The sequence below is a fragment of the Spermophilus citellus genome (genome assembly GCF_964194105.1).
Source record: "Spermophilus citellus genome assembly, chromosome: X".
In the NCBI taxonomy this organism is placed as follows: domain Eukaryota; kingdom Metazoa; phylum Chordata; class Mammalia; order Rodentia; family Sciuridae; genus Spermophilus; species Spermophilus citellus.
The window spans coordinates 13,655,021-13,675,063 of record NC_138190.1 but is presented as its reverse complement, the minus strand read 5'-3'; the positions used below and the strand labels follow the sequence as shown (position 1 = coordinate 13,675,063).

Below are 20,043 nucleotides of genomic sequence, written 5' to 3'. Positions count from 1 at the left end.
CCTACTAGCCATTGTTTATATTTCTTCTTTTGAAATACTCACTGCTGGGGAGCTCAAGAATACCAGAGATTTATAGAGTTTTTCTTTTCTATCCCTCTACATTGACCTCCAACCTGCTCATCATCCAAAATCCTTTCAATTAATTTAGAAGAGAAGTTGCCATTAGGTTTCCTCAACACTACCCCTCCCTTATTAAATTATACCACCACCACAGGTACAAACCAGGAAGTGTGATAATCTGACAATTGAAGGGTCCTATGGAATAAGAACATGGGGATTATAAAACTGAACTTGGAAATCTACCTTTGTATCTTATCTGATAGAGTTCCAGAAGCTCAAGACTACTACTTTCATCACAGTTTAATTATATTTATTTAATATAAATTTATACTGTTAGTTCTTACTCTAGTAGGGATATAAGACACAAGCAATATATATATATATATATATATATATATATATATATATATATATACATATATATATATATTTATATAGAAATCAAGTTTTTAAATAAAACCAGTCTTATGAGCCAGTGGAACAGTAATCCCTGAAGGGGATGAAATTTGAAGCATCCTGGGAAAATTGCTAGCCCAAAAATGTCCCTTAGAGTCTGTCCTAATCACTGAAATTCAGACTTCAGATCCAAATATCAGGAAAAAAACAAAAGGGAGAATCGGAGAGCTATATGTTTAGTATTACTATACGTTTTCTTCATCTAGGTTAATAATTTAATCTTCACAATAATCTAAAGTAATATTTCTAACTTATTGGTGTAGGAACTGAGACTTAGAAAACTTCAGTGCTTTATCCAATCACCATCCAAGAAATGGCAGAAGCAGGATATAAATCTGACTATGTCTGTCTGATATCAGAATTTCTAGTCTTTACTACATCAGGGTGGCTCTCAACTTAGGGTCTCCACAGAGCTAGGGTAGCCGTTCCAGAGACTTGTTTGCAATACCTCAAAAAGCCTTACATGAGGCTGGCTGCTCAGGCTAACCTCAGGAAAGTAAATTTTCATTCTGAGCCATTGGTAGTGGCTGCCATGGTTGATTAGTGCAGTAGTCACAGGGTGGGTGGTGGAGACTATAGCATTCATGCCATGTGCTTGCCAATATTTGACAGACAAAAACACCATGTTCCTTTGTTCTTGGCAAGAATCATATCTACTGTGTTTTTTTTTATGTTTAGCCTTTATTTTAAACAAAGATGAATCCTAATCTATAGAAAAGAAAAATCACTCTGGTTCACACTTTTAAACACATCTTATGAAAATTGTAAAATCACTTTATTCTTTTTAGTTGTACATGACAGTAGAATCTATGTTTTGACATATTTATATAAGCATGGAATATATATTATTCTAATTAGGATCCCAGTCTTGTGGATATACACTATGTTGCGATTCACTGTGGTGTATTCATATATGTACATAGGAAAGTTATGTCAGATTCATTCCACTGTCTTTCCTGTTCTTCCTCCCCTCCCTTCCCTTTATTCCCCTTTGTATAATCCACTGAACTTCTATTCTTCCTCTCCCCCTCTTACTGTGGATTAGCATCCACATATCAGGGAGAACATTCATTCTCTTGTTTTGGGGGAATTAGCTTATTTCACTTAGCAGATAGTCTCCAGATCCACTTATTTACTGGCAAATACCACAAAGTCATTCTTTATGGCTGAGTAATATTCCATTGTGTATAATACCACAATTTCTTTATCTATTCATCTGTTGATGGGCATCTAGATTGGTTCCACAGCTTAGCTATTGTACATTGTGCTGCTATAATATAAACATTGATGTGGCTGTACACTGTACTACGCTGATTTTTAACTCCTTTGGATATATACCATGAAGTGGAATAACTTGGTCAAATGGTGGTTCTATTCCTAGTCTTTTGAGGAATCTCCATACTGCTTTCCAGAGTGGTTGCACTAATTTTCAGCCCCACCAACAATATATGAATATACCCTTTTCCCCACATCCTCACCAACATTTACTGTTACTTGTATTCTTGATAATTGCCATTCTGACTGGACTGAGATGGAATCTCAGTGTAGTTTTAATTTGCATTCCTTTAGTTGCTAGAGATGTTGAACATTTTTTCATATATTTATTGACCATTTGTATTTCTTCTTTTGAAAAGCATCTGTTTAGTTCCTTTGCCCACTTATCGATTGGATTATTTATTTTTGGTATTAAGCTTTTTGAGTTCTTTGTATATACTGGAAATTAACACCTTATCTGAGGTGTGGATGGCAAAGCTTTTCTCCCATTCTTTAGGTTATCTCTTCATGCTCTTGATTGTTTCCTTTGCTGTAAAGAAGCTTTTTAGTTTGATATCATTCCATTTGTTGATTTTTTTCTATTACTTCTTGTGCTTTAGGAATCTTGTTGGGGAAGTCATTTCCTAAGTTGACAGATTGAAGTGTTGGGCCTACATTTTCTTCTAGTAGGTGCAGGGTTTCCAGTCTAGTACCTAGGTCTTTGGTCCACTTTAAGTTTTGTGCAGGGTGAGAGATAGGAGAGGTTAAATTTCATTCTACTACATATAGATTAATTTTATATCCTGCTATTATGCTGATATCCCAGCACCATTTGTTGAAGAGGCTATCTTTTCTCCAAAGTACATTTTTGGCACCTTTGTCGAGTATAAGAGAATTGTATTTATATGGGTTTGTCTCTATGTCTTCTATTCTGTATCATTGGTCTACATGTGTTTTGGTGTCAGTACTATGATGTTTTTGTTATTATAGCTCTGTAGTATAATTTAAGGTCAGGTGATGTAATGCCTCCTGCTTTGCTTTTCTTGCTAAGGATTGCTTTGGCTATTCCGGGCCTCTTAGTTTTCCAAATGAATTTCATGACTGCTTTTCCTATATCTATAAAGCATGTCATTGCAATTTTAATATGTCCTATATCTATAAAGCATGTCATTGCAATTTTAATAGGAATTGCATTAAATTTGTATAGCACTTTTGATAGTTTGGCCATTTTGACAATATTAATTCTGCCTATCCAAGATCATGGAAGATCTTTCCATTGTCTAAGATCTTCTTCAATTTCTTCTGTTAGTGTTCTGTAGTTTTCCATTGTAAAGGTCTTTCACCTCTTTTGTTAGATTGATTCTCAAGTTTGTTTGTTTTGTTTTAGGCTATTGTGAATAGAATAGTTTTCCTAATTTCTCTTTCAGCTGATTCATCACTGGTGTATAGGAACACAATTAACATGAGTGTTAATTTTATATCCTGCTACTATACTGAATTAATTTATGAGCTATAGAAGTGTTCTAAGTCCTCTAAATATAGGATAATGTTGTCAGCAAATAGAGATAGTTAGAGCTCTTCTTTTGCTATTCATATCCCTTTAATTTCTTTCTTTTGCCTAATTGTTCTAGTTAGAGTTTCAGGAACTATGTTGAATATAAGTGCCTTGTTCCAGTTTTTAGAGAGAATGCTTTCAGTTTTTCTCCATTTAGAATGATGTTGGCCTTGGGTTTGTCATATATAGTTTTTACAATGTTGAGATATGTACCTACTTGCCCTAGATTTTCTCATGATTTAAACATGAATGGATGCTGTATTTTGTCGAATGCTTTTTCTGTATCTATTGAGATCATCATGTGATCCTTGTCTTTAAATCTATTTATGTGGTGCATTATATTTATTGATTTCCATATGAACCAACCTTGTATCCCTGGGACGAAACACTCTTGATCATGGTGCAATATTTTAACATGTTTTTTATGCAGTTTGCCAGTATTTTATTAAGAATTTTTGTTATCTATCATCAGGGATATTGGTCTGAAGCTTTCTTTCCTTGATGTGTCTTTAACTAGTTTTGGTATCAGGGTAATACTAGCTTCATAGAATAAATTTGGAAGGGTTCCCTCCTTTTCTTGAGAATTGGTGTTAGTTCTTCTTTAAAGGTCTTATAGAACTCAGCTGAGAATCCACCCAGTCCTGGGCTTTTCTTGGTTGGAAGGCTTTTGATGGCATTCTCAATTTCATTACTTGAAATTGATCTGTTTAAACTTTCTATAGCCTCCTGGTTCAATTTGGGTAGGTTATAAGTCTCTAGAAATTTGTTGACGTCTTCAAGATTTTCTAATTTATTGAAGAATAGATTTTCAAAATAGTTTGATTATTCTCTGTATTTCAATAGTGTCTGTGGTGATATTTCCTTTTTTTGTCACAAATTTTAATAATTTGAGTTCTTTCCCTCTTTCTTTTGGTTAGCTTGGCTAAAGGTTTATAGATTTTGTTTATTTTTTCAAAGAACCAACTTTTTGTTTCATTGATTTTTGAATTTTTAAAATTTCAACTTCATTGATTTCAGTTCCCCACTAAGTTTATACTGACTCTCTCATCTTGATCAAAGCATCTTATTGACTTGACTATTCATTGATATTGTAAGAAAGAGGACCTTAAACTTAGGATGACCTTACAATTTATTGCAACTTGGATACTATTTTAGAGTAGAAGGAGGCACTATTAACAATTAAACCAGGACAAATGTATAATCCAGTTAGTACGGAAGTCACTCAGTGAAATGGGCAAAGAGGTATATAAAATCACCATAGATGTTGGTTTATACCCAAAAGACTTAAAATTAATGTTTACAGTGATGCAGCCACATCAATGTTTATAGTAGCTCCATTCACAATAGCTAAACTATGGAACAAACTTAGGTGTCCTTCAATAAATGAATGGATGAAGAAAATATGGTATGTATACACAATGGAGTATTACTCAGCCTTAAAGAAGAATGAAAAGATGGTAGTTGCTGGTAAATGTATGGATCTGGAAAATATCATGATAATCAAAATAAGCCAATCCCCAAAAAACCAAAAGCTAAATGTTTTCTCTGATATGCAGATGCTAACTCACAATAGGGGGAGTGGGAGCTGGGGAAGAATAGAGTAACTTTAGATTAGGTAGAGGGAAGTGAAGGGAGGGGAGGGGGTTTAGGGGTAAGAAGGATAGTAGAATGAATCAGACATTATTACCCTATATACATATATATAACTATACGACCAGTGTGATTCTATATCATGTACAACAAGAAGAATGAGAAATTATACTTCATTATATATGATGTAGCAAAGTGCATTCTACTGTTATGTGTAACCAATTAAAATAAATTTTAAAAATTAAAAAAAATCACCATAGACTCACAAAAGATATTATAAAAATGTTTCTATCCAATTTTGTCTTAGGTTTGCCCTGCTTTAGTCTTAAATCTCTTGAGAGATATTTAGTGAATATTAAGTACTTACTATATCTCAGGTGCTGAGGTATTATCAGTGAACTGGAGAAGTGGGGAGACATAGTAAAGAATAGTCCCATGAATCCTTATTAATTATGGTGACTGTTACAAAGAATATATATATAAGAGGCTTGAGAGTATATAAAGGGCATCTGACCTAGTTTAGGTATATTAAGCTTAAATTAAAAGTATGAAAAGATGATAACACTAATATTATCATTCACATGTATATAAAGGTATAGAGGCTCCAAAACCTCAAGGTGCAATGGGATCACATTTCTGTCTCTATTAGATTCAATTCCAGTTCGAGATCCCCCTGTGTAGATTGGTTGAAAGTTGACTATAATTCCTGAGGTGTAATGGTTCAGATTTCCCACTAAGACTATATGCCACTGTTTGGCTTCACAGCTCTATTGGTCCTCATGCCCATGTGGCACCCCTTATGTTGCTAGTATGCAGACTCCAGCTTGGCTCTGGTAGAGGAGGAAGACAACTCCTGTTTCCTGTTTCCCTATAAGTCCCATCAAGAAGCCCTTCACTAGGTGTGGAATATTTACAGATACCACATAGCCACTTCTCTCAGAGGTTCTATTCAGGTTCCTTTTTGGCCTCTGCTGTATTTAATATGCTTATTTACAGTTAAAGTATTTAAAAATAATTATCCTGATCAATCTGAAGTATAAGGGAAATCATATCAATTTTTAAAACTGCTATATGATTCTACTTATATCAGGTACCTAGAGTAGTTAAATTCATAGAAACAGAAAGTAGAATATTGGTTACTGTGGCTGGAAAGGGGAGGAGAATGGGGAGTTATTGTATAATGGGTATGGTTTCAGTCTTGGAAGATGAACAGTTTTGTATATGGATGGTGATCACAGTGGTGATGGTTGCACAACAATGTGAGTGTACTTAATGCCACTGAATTATACACTTTAAAATGGTTACAGTGGTAAATTTTATGTCACATGCATTTTACCACCATGTAAATGAATTAATGGATATTTTAACTTTTAAAAATCAGAAGTTTTTTCACTTTTAGAAACTATATAAAATGCCAGCATGTCCTCATTTTTCCATTTCAACATGAATTTTTTTAAAAAAAAATACTTTCCACATATAGATGTTACCCATTTAGTTTTTTATTATGCATGCAATCATAGATTTTCTTAAAATTTGTACTAATCTTTTCAGAATTAAAGTCACCACTAAAATTCAAATCAATTCAAAATGATAAATGAAAAGAGGTATACATATTCTATTATAAACCTCTGAGATAAGATTCATGCAAATATTACTTCTTACTTTGCTTCTCTCTAGGCGGTGGAGTAAATTCAAATCTGTGGACTCTGATATCCCACCATGTATCACCAGAATTTCATTGTCAATAATTGTACCAATTGGGAGCAAGGTATAGACTTCTTCCAAGATTTGCAAGATTTTTTTTCCATGCAGCTGTAAGTAAGAGCTTGAGTAAGTTTTATTTTTCTGATAGGTCCAGATTATTGAACAGTCCCAATGCATGGACAAAAAGCAAATTTTCATACCACACCAAGGAAGTCACCCCAGAGTTACTAACCAACTACCATGTATTAATCATGGTTTTTATTCTGTATTTTTGATACTTTGACATCTTGGGGAGTGCCAATCCTACAGAAGAGACTGCCCCTCTTCAGGGCTAACTAATTACCAGAAACAATAAATGATTCACCTTTCACATGAAAACCAACTAATCCAGAGCCCACACCTTCAATAACATCTTTTATTAGGCTCTCACACTTAAGGCCAATATTTCTCTACTCACCCAGGGCCAGGTACCAGACAACTAGGGATAACTCATGCTCCAGAGCAAGCTGACATTATTCAAACTAGTCAATCTTAAATCTGATTACACTGAGACCCTTTGTCAGTTCCTTCCCATGAAAACCACAATAAAGTTTCTTGTCCATGTTCCCTCTGCCTTCTGATGGACTCTGGTACTTCCCCACATGGTCCACCCAGTGTGGTATGTAGTGCCTCCTATTTCTAGGGAACTGTGAATAAAAACCTTTTCTTTCATAACAGTTATTTCTGAGTCTGCCTATTTTACCATACCTGAGTTAAAAAAAAAATCCCCAAGTGGGTACCTTTAAAGAAATGGACTATGTTTGTATCTACACTGAAACCAACACAAAAGTCACAATGAAAAAGTGTGGTTTAGTCCAAGTGGAGTTGGGGGGGGGGGTGGACTCTGAGTGGTGAGAGCTTCTTGCTGTTCCTCTATTTTATTGGCATGAATTCTGACTAACTGGCCCATCACCTTTCCTAAAGCAACAATCTGTTCTTTATTGACTGTTTGTTTGTTTTTAATGTCTATGCATAAACAACAAAGAGAATGCAAAAAAAATTAAAAAGTTTTGAGTCTTACCTTGTATTTAAACAAGATTTCTCTTGTGAAGCCATACCTTAAAAAGGGGGGGAGCAGTTAAACAATTAATTGTTGATAATTCCTATTTATATGAATCATACAAAAAGGGGAGTCCTTGATATCTCACTATCCCCAGTACTAGGAACTCAAGAAATTAGGTTTCAGTTGGAACTGTTACTTTAGTCTTTGATAGGCATGATAGGAAAGAACAAAAGCAATGAATGACATGTTCCCACCCTCAAGGAGATTATACCATATTGGGAAAAGAAAATACATTTTCATGAACTAACTTTAAGACAACTTAGAAAATAGGTATGAGCTGTGTAAAGATTGCAAGTCTTTTGAAAGTTTACTGCAGCAGCTGAGGAAGCTGTGTGGGAGAAGGTTTTTCATTTAGATAGGATTTCTCAGACATCCTATATCTTACAGTAAATGATCAGAAAAAAGAAAAGATTGAACAAAGATGAACAAAAGCCCAGATGATAACAAGTTGGCTCTTTATGCTTTCTCTGATATAGGTCACGTAATGAATGGTATTCAGGGTCTTAATAGAAAGTATCGGGAACATTAATGCCTGACTAGCAGTAGCTAAGGGAGATTTAATAATGGAAAATTTTTCAATTACTTTTCCTTGCTTTAGGATAACAGTATGTACACTTAATATCCAACAAGGTAAAGTAGAAACAGCACACTTACCCTAAGTTTCCATGCAAATCATGTCATGCCAGGCTTCTACAATAATGGAGACAAATTCCCCCCAAAGCTCACCAAAGGTGTGCATGTTGTTAAACCAATATACACTTTGTAGTCCTTACATTTCTCATCCTCTCTGAAACACTAAATACATTGACTATACCATCCTTCTGGAAAACTCCACTTAGATTTTGTGACAGAAAACTCTTGGTTTTCCTCCTACTTTTCTGGCTATTCTGAATCCCCCTTGCAAGTTCTTCTCCTCCACATAGTCTTAAATCCTTCAGATTCTGTCCCCAATCCTCTCCTACCTTCACTTTCTGCCTTAACAATCACATCCCTGTCCATTCAGGGCTTCAGTTAATACCTATTGTCAATATCACAGGGTCATACTCCAGGCTACACTTAATTTCTGATGTCTGCATATAAAATCAACTGTCTACTCATCAGCATCTCAGATCAGTTTACCCCAAACTGAACTTATCATTCTCCTTCTGAATGATTCCAGACTGTACCCCCAAACTCCAGCCAGGAATCTGGAAATATCCTTGATTTCTTCCTCTTTCAAGTCCCCCATATCAAGTTATTGATCCTTAAGTCTTCATTGCCTAAAGTCCTCTTGAATCTATTTCTTTGCATCTCTATTACCACCACCCTAGTCTAAGTAAGAATCTATCATCTATGTCTTCAACTACTTCCTAATTGACCTCACTATATCCACTCTTTGCTGTTGCCCTTCTCAGTATCATTTTTCCCCCAGTACTGGGCAGTGAACCCAGGGTCTCACACATGCTACGTAAGCACTCTACCACTGACCTACTTCCACAGCCCTCTTCCTGTTAACTTTTTAAAATACAAATTTTATTATATCTTTCAATGACATTCATTTGTCCTTAGAAAATAGTGCAAATTCCTTTGTATCATCCAACCATTTCTTACATCTCCAGCTGTATTAAGCACCATCCTATCCCTCATTCTATATTTCTGCCTTCCTGAACTTTCAAGTCTAAAAAGTCTTGTCTTAAACTCTGCGTAAGTTATTCCTTCACTGTGAAACACTGTTCCCATCCCACCCAACATTCCTTTCTCTCAATTGCTCAATTCATCCTTCAAGTCTCAGGCTAGTATTTCCATAGGACAATTTTCCATCACCCTTCAGACAAAGTTGGATCCCTCTTTATCAACTTATTACACTTGAAAACCCTGCTCAATGTGTTTTTCCTGCTAGATGTGAGCAAGGGCTATGTCTCTTTCATTAACTATTATAGGCACTAGATGAATACAACTGGCTAACTGAATAAATGAAAGGATAAATGGCATGCCCAAATAAAAGTATTGCACTATTTTATAAGGGTTTCTGATAATAGTCCTGGGATTTTTTTTTTTTCTTCATAGTCATAGCATTTGCTTTCTTATACTTTTTTTTTTTTTTTGGCAGGATGGGGGTGGGGTACTAGGGATTGAACACAGGGGCATTCAACCACTGAGCCACATCCCCAGCCCTATTTTGTATTTTTTATTTAGAGACAGGGTCTCACTGAGTTGCTTAGTGCCTCACCGTTGCTGAGTCTGGCTTTGAACTCACAATCCTCCTGTCTCAGCCTCCGAGATTACAGGCATGCACCACCATGCCCCGCATTTTCTTATATACTTTGAGAAATTGAAACTCTACTCCAACCAGGTGTCAAAACTGCCCAAAGACAAAACTAATCTGTTGTTGAGCTTTGATTAAGGTATTCAAAAGCCCAAGCCCAAAGGCATGAGACATGCCATACCTTCTATTGTCCTAGAACAAACTGATTTTTTTTTTCATAAAATGAGAGATGAAAAGAAAAAGGAAGAAGGGGAAAGGGAACATTTGTCACCTCCTGTACCTTTCAGCAAAAATTCTTAAACCATTTAACCAGTCTTTATTCCTGAGTCAGAGAGCTGAACTACTATATTATAGCTGTTCTCAAAAAAAAAATGTTTATTACCCAGCATTAAAAGAGAATAAAATTATGGCATTTGCAGGTAAATGGATGGAGTTGGAGAATATCATGCTAAGCAAAGTAAGCCAATCCTCCCCCAAACAAAAACAAAGGACAAATGTTCTCTCTGATAAGTGGATGCTGGTCCATAACAGGGGTGGGGGCAGGGGTTGGAAGGGAGTGGGGGGCGGAATGTGAAAAATGGAGGAACTTTCATTGGGCAAAGGGAAAGAAGAGGAGGGAGGGTGCATGGGAGCAGGAAACATGGTGGAATGAGATGGACATCATTACCCTAGGTACATGCATGACTGCACATATGGTGTGATACTACATCATGTACAGCCAGAGAAATGAAAAGTTGTGCTATAATTATATACAATGAATTAAAATGCATTCTTCTGTCATATATACCTAATTAAAATTAATAAATTAATAAAAATGTTTATGAACAGAAGTAATTACTATGTCATAAAAATACACATATTAATACAAAACATGGTGCTAGTTTCTGAGGCAATATTTGAGACAAGCCAAAAGAGTAACAATAGGACAATTCCATCTAAGTCTGCACATGAAACATATCATGCCTCCAGATTGGCCTAATACACCTATCTAACATGTAATTTGGCCTATGAAGGGTGGGCATGGGAGCAAGAGAAAGAACATGATAAAAGAGAGAAGGAAGAATAGGACTGAAAAAAAAGATAAGAAGGGGGCTTTAGAGCAATTGACCCTTAGTTGAAGACTGAGGGTATTAAATAGGGCTCAGAATTGAGGTCTTCCTTGAGATTCCCCTCATCTCTCCTTCTCTACCCTGGCCTCTAATTCTCTACTGGATACTAAACATGGCAGTATTTTCCAGAGTGGGAAATAAAAGAGGAAATCTAAAGGCTGAGGTTACCTCATATTCATCATAAAATCCTCATGATTCCCTCTGTTCAAGTGCAGGTCATTGGGGTAGACAAGAAAACTCACAAGCAGGATCATGAGGACCTCTATGGAGTTACTGCCTCGATCTACAAAATCACCATTAAAAACATACGGGTTGTTCCCCGACGGGAGACCATTCTGTGGAAGGAAGAGAGGAGGGAAAACAAGCAGTTAAACTAATGTTGTTGTTTTAAAGTAAGGCTTTGTGTGTAACGTCCCTTTATATGGAGAAAAGAGGCCGAGTCAGTTCTTTCATTGGAAAAAAATTCTGCTTACCCACTTGAGCCAGTTTCCCTCTTCCAGGGCAGGAATCTCCTGTAAGGGACCTGAAAATGAAGCTTGAGACAGGAAGATTCCAGGGAGTACAAGGCAGGGGAGTGCTCATTCTACCCACCACCTAATATGAGTTTCCTCTAAAAAAGAGCTGACAATTATCCATCAACAATTGTTACTATCATCTCTTCTTTCTCCTCTAAAAAGAGGGAAATTTCTATCCAGTGTAGAACACTGAACTAACAGCCAGAAATCTTTCATTCTAAGGAGCTCTACAGCTAAATTCTTTAGGCTACTATACCCTCGATTTGCAAAAGAAAGATGATACTATATTCCTCCCTAGATCACTTGTGAGAACGGATATAAAGTTACCCAGGCAAGTGGTATGACTGTGAGCAGGGCTAGTGTACTACTAAGCACACCTAGTGTCTATAGCAAGCATGCTTTTCTGGCTGATTGCTGACAAGGCCATATTAGTCATTAGATACTTTTAATATCATTCCTAAGTATGAGATACATTTTTTTCTCCAGTACCAGGGATTGAACTAGGGGTATTCTACCACTAAGCTATATCCCAACCTCTTCTTATTTTTTATTTTGAGACAGTATCTGGCTAAGTTGCTGAAGCTGACTTTGAATTTATGATCCCCTTACCTCAGTCTCCCAAGTAACTGGGATTACAGGCATGTGCCACAGCACCAGGTGAGATAATATTTTTAAAGACAATGATAGTATGAAAAGGAGCTGAGATTAGGACACAGGACTAATTTATAAGAGCTATTAATTAATTTACTTCTACACTACAAAACTAAGACAAAACAAACATATGTAACATGGTTACATTTTCTCGGTGTCAGACCTGATAATGAAATGTCTGAGTGCACTGCTACTTCACAGTAAGATAAGTTCAAATGTTTAAAAAATGTATTATGAAGAGAAAAATTTAGGTACCCATACATCAAAATGCATGATTTCCTTCAAAAAAGTCAACCTTCAGGAAATAATAGACATTCTTAATCTTTTTCAAACTATTTTCAAATTCTTCTTTTGTTAGATTTCAAACTGCATAAGAAAGTTTTATTACTTTGTACTTAACATCCTACTATTTATATACATTTTAGAAGGTTCATATAATAAAGTAATTGAAAAACTATAATACAGGTTATAACACATAACTTAGGGATTTCAGAAATCATTTATTCAACGTAACATGTTCTGAAGGTAAGTGGAAACAAACAAGCAGTGGCATGGTGTAATAAGACTAATACTCTAGTCCAGCTCCACTTGTTATACCCAGATATCCTTGGGCATGTTATTTTATCTTTTATTAATCTTTAAAATGGTAATGATTACAGGGCTGGGGTTATGGCTCAGCCATAGAGCGCTTACCTACCACATGCAGGGCGCTGGGTTTGATCCTCAGCACCACATAAAAATAAAATAAAGGTATTGTGTCCAACTACAACTAAAACAATATTTTTAAAAAATGGTAATGATTACTTCCATACTTACCATGCAGAGCTATTTTAGAATTCAATGAGATTATATGTATAAAAACTAGAAAGCACTATACAAATTAAGAGATTCATTTTATTGTGACATCCATGCTATTTCTAATTTTAAGATTTCATAATTTTACATTTCCTTAATATATTAATTCACACAACCTTATTCACATGGGGCTTAGATAGTGTAACCAACTGCAAAAATTTAGACTACTGCTCATCAAAACTTAAAGAAAAGGACTCTGACACTATTCCTTCCCCCAGGCTTCAGCTAGTTGGGATGAGTAGCTGGAAATGTTAGGAGGGGTGATGGAGGCTACAGACTATTGTGACATCCAGGTTCTGAAGGGGGCTAAACAAGCAGCAGCAAAAAACCCTGGGGTGAGAACAGAGGATGACTATGGCTGAGGGGACCCATGGACAATTCCATCTAAGTCTAAGAGGCGACTCTGCTCAGAGCATGTGGGTAGCCCTAGTTGGGTGGGTTAGAATGTTAGATCTTACTTTTCACATGCCAAAAGCTAAAAGGTCATGAATGCTTGCATTTAGGAGCACCTAGAAACATAGAGACTTCCTTTTCACATTCTTCATGAAGGAATAGAAACTATTATGCCTCCAACTCTGGAGAGGCTTGAGCTACCTTAAGCAGAAAATAGAAAACAGAAATAAGCTAGTACTTAAGAGAATCCAGCAACCAGAGATGTGTTAAAGTAGATAACCCCTAATGTAACAGGACTGCTGGAGGAGACAGAGAACAGCTTTATTTTTTAAATGATGAGAGGAATGTATAAGAACAAAAAATTTAAAATTCTTGGCATTAGAAATATGCTATTCAAATTTAAAATAGCAGTGGATTAGCAGAAAGAATGGTTGTAAATTACATTATTGAACTGAAAGAGTAAACAGGTGAAAAATCTCTCACACTTAACAAAAAGCAAATAATAGAACTCATAAAGAATAAATATTTGAGACTAGAGTTTCAGAGCCAAGAGACCTAATGTGCCAATAATAAGCATTCTAGAATCAAGGAGAAAAAAAAAGAAGTTGGAAAAGAAATAATAATTATAAAAATAAAAGAATTTTTTCAACAGTTAAAAGAAGACTTCAGTTTGAAGTCTGAAAGAACTCATGACTCCTGTGCATAATTAATGGGAAAGAAAAATCCTATTCCCTGGTAACAGCCTCAGAAGAAGCCAGAAAGAACAAGTTACAAAGGGAAAAGAATCATCCTGGCATCAGACTTAGCATCTGCAGTAGTTGGAGGTAAGAGATGGTAGAAGAAAATCTATAAATCAAAGAGAGAAAAGGACTATAAACCAAGAATCTATACTGACCAAGAAGACATCATTAACATCTCAGAGTGATAGAAAAATACTTGCAGATGTATAAGGGATCACAAACCACCAACAACATAAATGTTCTTCAGGGTGAAAGAAAGACATATGAATATGTAATGATCTAATACACAAAAGCAATGAACATGTATTGATTGCTTGTAACACACCAGGCACAGTTTTAGGTGCTACGAACACAGAAGTAAACAATATAAAGTTCTTTTATTCAAGGAGCTTGCATTCAGTGAAGAAAGTACCCATATGACCCATAGAGGAAAACACTCAAGAAAATTAAATAACAGTAGTAAAAATTAAAATGTCCTCAAGCTAGGAAAAGACCAAGATGAAAGAATATAGATGTGAACAATGAACCTTGAAATATATAATTACATATAAATCAATATGATATTATCGAACTTGCATTTAAATACTAGGAAAATATTCTATCAGTAGAAAATTGTCTAAAATTATAAATAAATTATTCAGACTAGATAGATAAAATTAATAATGGTTAAGACCTAGAAATATGGCATAAGCAAAAGCTAGGATTTGCAGGGGACATCGAGGGAGCAAAGTAAAATGGTCTACAAATATTGTCTGTCTGAGGGATATGGAAAGATAAAGATATGGAAAATAAAGATTTATCTTACAGGAAGTAAGAGGATTATAGTAGAAGAATACATTTAAAGCTATTTGAAAAATATATTACCAAAATATAAAAAAGGAAATGAAAAGGGCAAAACAAAGTTAAATAAATAGTAAAATAGAATAGAAGGAAAGTTTTCAAATATACCCACTGTTATACTAAATGTAAATAGGTTAAATTCTCATTAAAATGCCAAGATTACCAGAAAATTTAGGTATAGCTTACTCATGAGAAATACACATGAAGAAAGTAGATTAAGAGGAGGTAGAAAACAAGGTAAATGCAATAAAGAGAAAAAAGTGGAAATATTAATACTCAACAAAGTGGATTATAAGATTAAAATGTTAAATAGTGTCACAAAGAAATATTATATCATAATAAAAGGTACTTTATAGGGGCTGGGGATGTGGTAGCCTGGCATGCGTGCAGCTGGGTTCAATCCTCAGTACCACATGCAAACAAAGATGCTGTGTCCGCTGAAAAAAATTAAAAAAAAAAAAATATATATATATATATTTTAAAAAGTACTTTATAAAGAAGTTACAGTTCATGAGCTTGTAGTCACTATACAAAAGAACAAGCTTTTGCTTGTTCACTATGTCTGAATTATCCAAATGTCAGGGCTACAGATGTAGCTCAATGGTAGAGCACTGCCTAGCATGTATGAGGCACTAGGTGTGATCTCCAGTACCAAAAATGTGGGGGAAAGGTTAAAATAATGGGCAGAAATTCTATAACATTCCCTTTAAAAGGTAAAGCCTCATTTGCTTCCCCTTGAGTGTAGGCCAGACTTAGTGACTTGCTTCTAAAGAATAGGAAAAAAAAAAAGTAATGATATGCAACTAGGGAGATTTAGTCATAAAAGACACTGTAGCTTCCTGCCTATTCTTTCTCCTGGATCACTCACTCTAGGGAAAGACAGTTGCTATGTCATGAGAATATTCAGAAAACCTTGTGGCGAGGCCATGAGTTCAGCAAGGAACTGAAATGTTTTGCCTATAGCTATGTGACTTAGCCACCTTGGAAATGGTTCCAGCCAATCTTTCAGGTGTCTGTAGCCCTGACCAATAGTCTAACTGTCTCCCCATGAAGAAACCCTGAGCCAGAATGACATAGCTAAACTGCACACAAATTTCTGATGCACAGAAATTATGAGAGATTAAATTTGGCAGCTTTAAGGCACTAAGTATTGGGGTGGCTTGTTACAAAGCAATATATAATACACATAGTAGATACAATTGAAAAAATATGCAAAATTGAATATACAATCAATAAACATGTTTTAATAACTATATGAAGAACTTTATATATAGAAAATACAATTAATTTTTCTTATGTCCATAAAGTCTTCATGAGAATCAATCATTAAGGCTTTAAAGAAACCATTAAGAAATTCAAAATAAGAAACATTTCATAAGACATATTCTCATAATCCAGCAAAATTTGAAATAAAGTATGATTAAAAAATTCTATCTTCTTGAATGCATATCCTTGAAAATGAATAATTGTAGTCTTGATAAACATTGGATCAAAGAGAAAATTAAAAGCAAAATTACAAGTTCCATGGAAGGTCCAGTTAAAACTAAAATTAAAAATGCCATTTCATTATTATGAGAGATTGATTCATCTGAAGGAATTAGAAAAAGAATAAAATCAAGCAAATAAAAGCTAAAATTAAGGGAAAAGAAAATATATAAATCCTAAGGTTGGTTTGTTTAAAATAACCAATCAAATTGACAAAAAAAAAAGTCTGATTGAGGATTCAGTTTAAAAAAAAATAAAAAATTAGGTTAAAAATTTTTAAAAACTTAAAGATAGGGGCTGGGGTTGTGGCTCAATGGTAGAGCACTTGCCTACCATGTGCAAGGACCTGGGCACATTAAAATAAAGGTATTGTGTCCAACTACAACAAAAATGTATTTTAAAAAACTTAAAGATAGAGAAAAGTAAACATATATATAGAGAGATAAATCATTATCTATAGCAATGTACTTTTATAATCTAGAGAAAATGATTTCCTTAAAAATTAAAAATTGGGGCTGGGGATACAGGATATAGCTCTGTGGGTAGAGTGCTTCACATGTACAAGTCCCTGGGTTTGATCCCCAGCACCATACGAAAAAAAAAATTGAAAATCACCAAAATGGATTCAAAAGAACTAGAAATAGAAAATTTGAGCAATGAAAGGCCCATGTGGTTTTATAGCAGACACTATTCTCAATCTTCAAGAGCAAATAGTTTTAATGTTATTTAAACTCATGTCTTCCAACCTTACCTGAACATTAAAATCACTTGGATGATTACAATGAATAGACAAATTTGAGCTTGAGACCTAAAAATTTAAATTATTCCAAACAATAGAAAAAGAAGATTTCTCCAATTCATTTCATGAAACCAGCATAACCTTAATTCAAAATTTGAGGAAAGCATTCAGCAGTCTAAAAGTATTATATTTGGATGGTAAACATGTTTTCCACTGTGATGACAGTTTTTTTGTATTAAAACTTTTCATCTCCAGTTAAATCAAACTTTATTAGATCTGTACTCTTTGCTGCCTCTGTCTTATTTCATTTCCACTATGAGCAAAAAATAATAGATTTATTTAGTTAAACTTCATTTTAAGCCAAAAATAGTTAATGGTCAGCTAGGCCATCCTCCTTACATAGCACATTTGACAACAACAAGTTTTAACCTTTTCAAAAAATTACACAACTTCAAAAGACTAAGATTTGTGATAATGAAGTTTGTTCAATAGAATGTTACAGTCTCTCTCTGAAAATGACTCTAAAAGCAGTCCTGAATGCATACTGAACTCCTGTAAGTTTTAAGCCTCTCAATACAACGGCTTCAAAATAGACAAGGCTTATTTGGATGTATAATGTCTGTCTTGTTGGTTCAGCATTAGTCAAATTACTGTGTAAAGTCTGAGTTAGAATACATTTTAATCTTAGAATAATAAAGGAAGTGTAAAACAGACAAGACAATGAAGAACTAATGCTTCTGGTTCCTGAGATTTCTTTGGGTTTCCTTCAAAGAAGCAAACACTGATGCTATAACCCATCCTTCACTTAGTTCCACTAAACCAAATGCTGGATCATTCTGTAGATGACATATAACAAACCATCTATGGCATTAAGATTAAGTTAACAAATACAAAAATAAAACAAAACAAAACAAGAAACCCAGAGTAACTACAATTCTGAACAGCATTCAAATGTCTTGCAAGGGGTGGAAGGATTGCAGACCACAACTAATTAACTTGAATAGACACAAAAACATTTCTCTATATTCTCACCTATTACCTACTGAAGCATTTTACAACAAATGTTTGGAAGTTATCCCAACATATTTGGACATTCTCCCAAGGGACATCAAACAATAACCTCTGGATCTCAATTCCACATTAATTTTTATTTCTTTTGCACACCCTATTTCAGAGATCTGTTCTTCTCATTGTAACATACCACTTTAATCTCAAAAGGAAAATAGTTAATCCCTGTAGCAATGTGAAGCATCTCAGTGATAAAGAATTTTTTTTAATTGTTGATTACCTTCACAGCTAGAAAATTATGGACGTGAGGAGAAGATGATGGTGGAGAAGAGAGAAAGGAAGTAAAACAAGATAGCATGGCTTCCACTGAACAGCATCAATATGATGCCCACAGGGGTTAAGAGTTAATTAGCTTCTCTTGTCCATGTGCATCCCTTTTTCAGCTTCAGGGGGTTGCCACTCACAACATTAAATTAACAAACCAATTTGTCAATACTTGATCTAAAATTTCAATCTTTCTGTTTAATGAGGGAAAATATCTTGTAATTTTAGTAGGTTGAGGCTCTGAATGAAGTACTTCAAATTGGTCACTCGAATTAAGCAAAAGTAACTGATTAGAATTAACCTTTTCAGAAAATAAAATCCAAAAATATGACCTAACTAATGATATGCAAATTACTTCACTTGATTATAAAATTATATTTGAAGTCATGTAAAGTTGACCTTTTAGCAAAGGTCTGTCATAGTTAAGAATGTAGTACCCTGGGAGGAAGAATCCTTTCCCAGCCCAGATGGAAGATGAGCTAAAAAAAAGTCTCAGTACTAACTAAGGTGCTAAATGATACAATTTTTAAGGATAATCAAATATTTAAAAACCTCAAATCTTTAAAAAAAAAAAGCATCAAAAATAATCATTGGGCCAGGCCCAGTGACACATACCTGTAATCCCAGGTACTCAAGACACTAAAGCAAAAGGATCACAAGTTTGAGGCTAGCCTAGGCAATTAAGCAAGACCCCATCTCAAAATAAAAAGGGCTGGGGATATAGTTCAGTAGTAGAATGCTGGTTCAATCCCAGGTACCAAGGTGGAGGCAGGGAGAGCTCACCCAATTATTGCTATGAACTCCATCATTTATTGCATTACACCACAAGAAAAACATGTAAGAGTAACATCTTCCCAATCGTCTAAAATTTTCCTTCATGCTTAAGCAATTACTCAACTATTAAAATTCTCTGAAAGGGTTGTCAAAAACATCATCTCTTCTAGAAATTCTTCCATGAAGTTAAGTGTTCCTTTGGAGCACCGTATTTATCCCAGTCATAACACATCTCACTCTCAGCCATCTTGTCTTTTGTATCAATCAACCTGCCCAATAAACAAGATATCTTTGAGGCTAACAACTGTATCTTATCATACTATACTTCCAAGCTTTAGCAAAGTATCCCATTCATAAAAGGTATTTAATAAATGTATGTGATGAAAACAGAAGGGAGACCAGTAGAATACACCAAGCAGATGGGGAAGGGAAGAGAAAAAGGAAAGGAGAGGTACTGGGGAACAAAGCTGACCAAATTCTGTTGTTGCATGTATGAATATGTAATAATAAATTCCACCATAATGTACAATTATAATGCACCAATAAAAAATAAACATGAGGGGCTATGGCTGTAGCTCAGTGGCAGAGAACTTGCCTAACATGTGTGAGGACTGGGTTAGATCCTTAGCACCAGATAAAAATAA

At 34.9% G+C, this 20,043-nt stretch overlaps 1 protein-coding gene across 2 annotated transcripts in view; it reads right to left on the bottom strand.

The window, feature by feature from the left end:
- The window catches only part of PPEF1 (protein phosphatase with EF-hand domain 1), a 137,807-nt gene that overhangs the window by 32,730 nt on the left and 85,034 nt on the right, over window positions 1–20,043 (bottom strand). For both annotated transcript variants that reach the window (XM_081278305.1, XM_081278304.1), the window contains exons 12-14: window positions 11,244–11,410; window positions 7,680–7,716; window positions 6,578–6,727 (exon numbers count right to left, since the gene is read on the bottom strand). In XM_081278305.1, coding sequence (XP_081134431.1) covers window positions 6,578–6,727; window positions 7,680–7,716; window positions 11,244–11,410 — 354 coding nt within the window. The remainder of the gene's footprint in view (window positions 1–6,577; window positions 6,728–7,679; window positions 7,717–11,243; window positions 11,411–20,043) is intronic.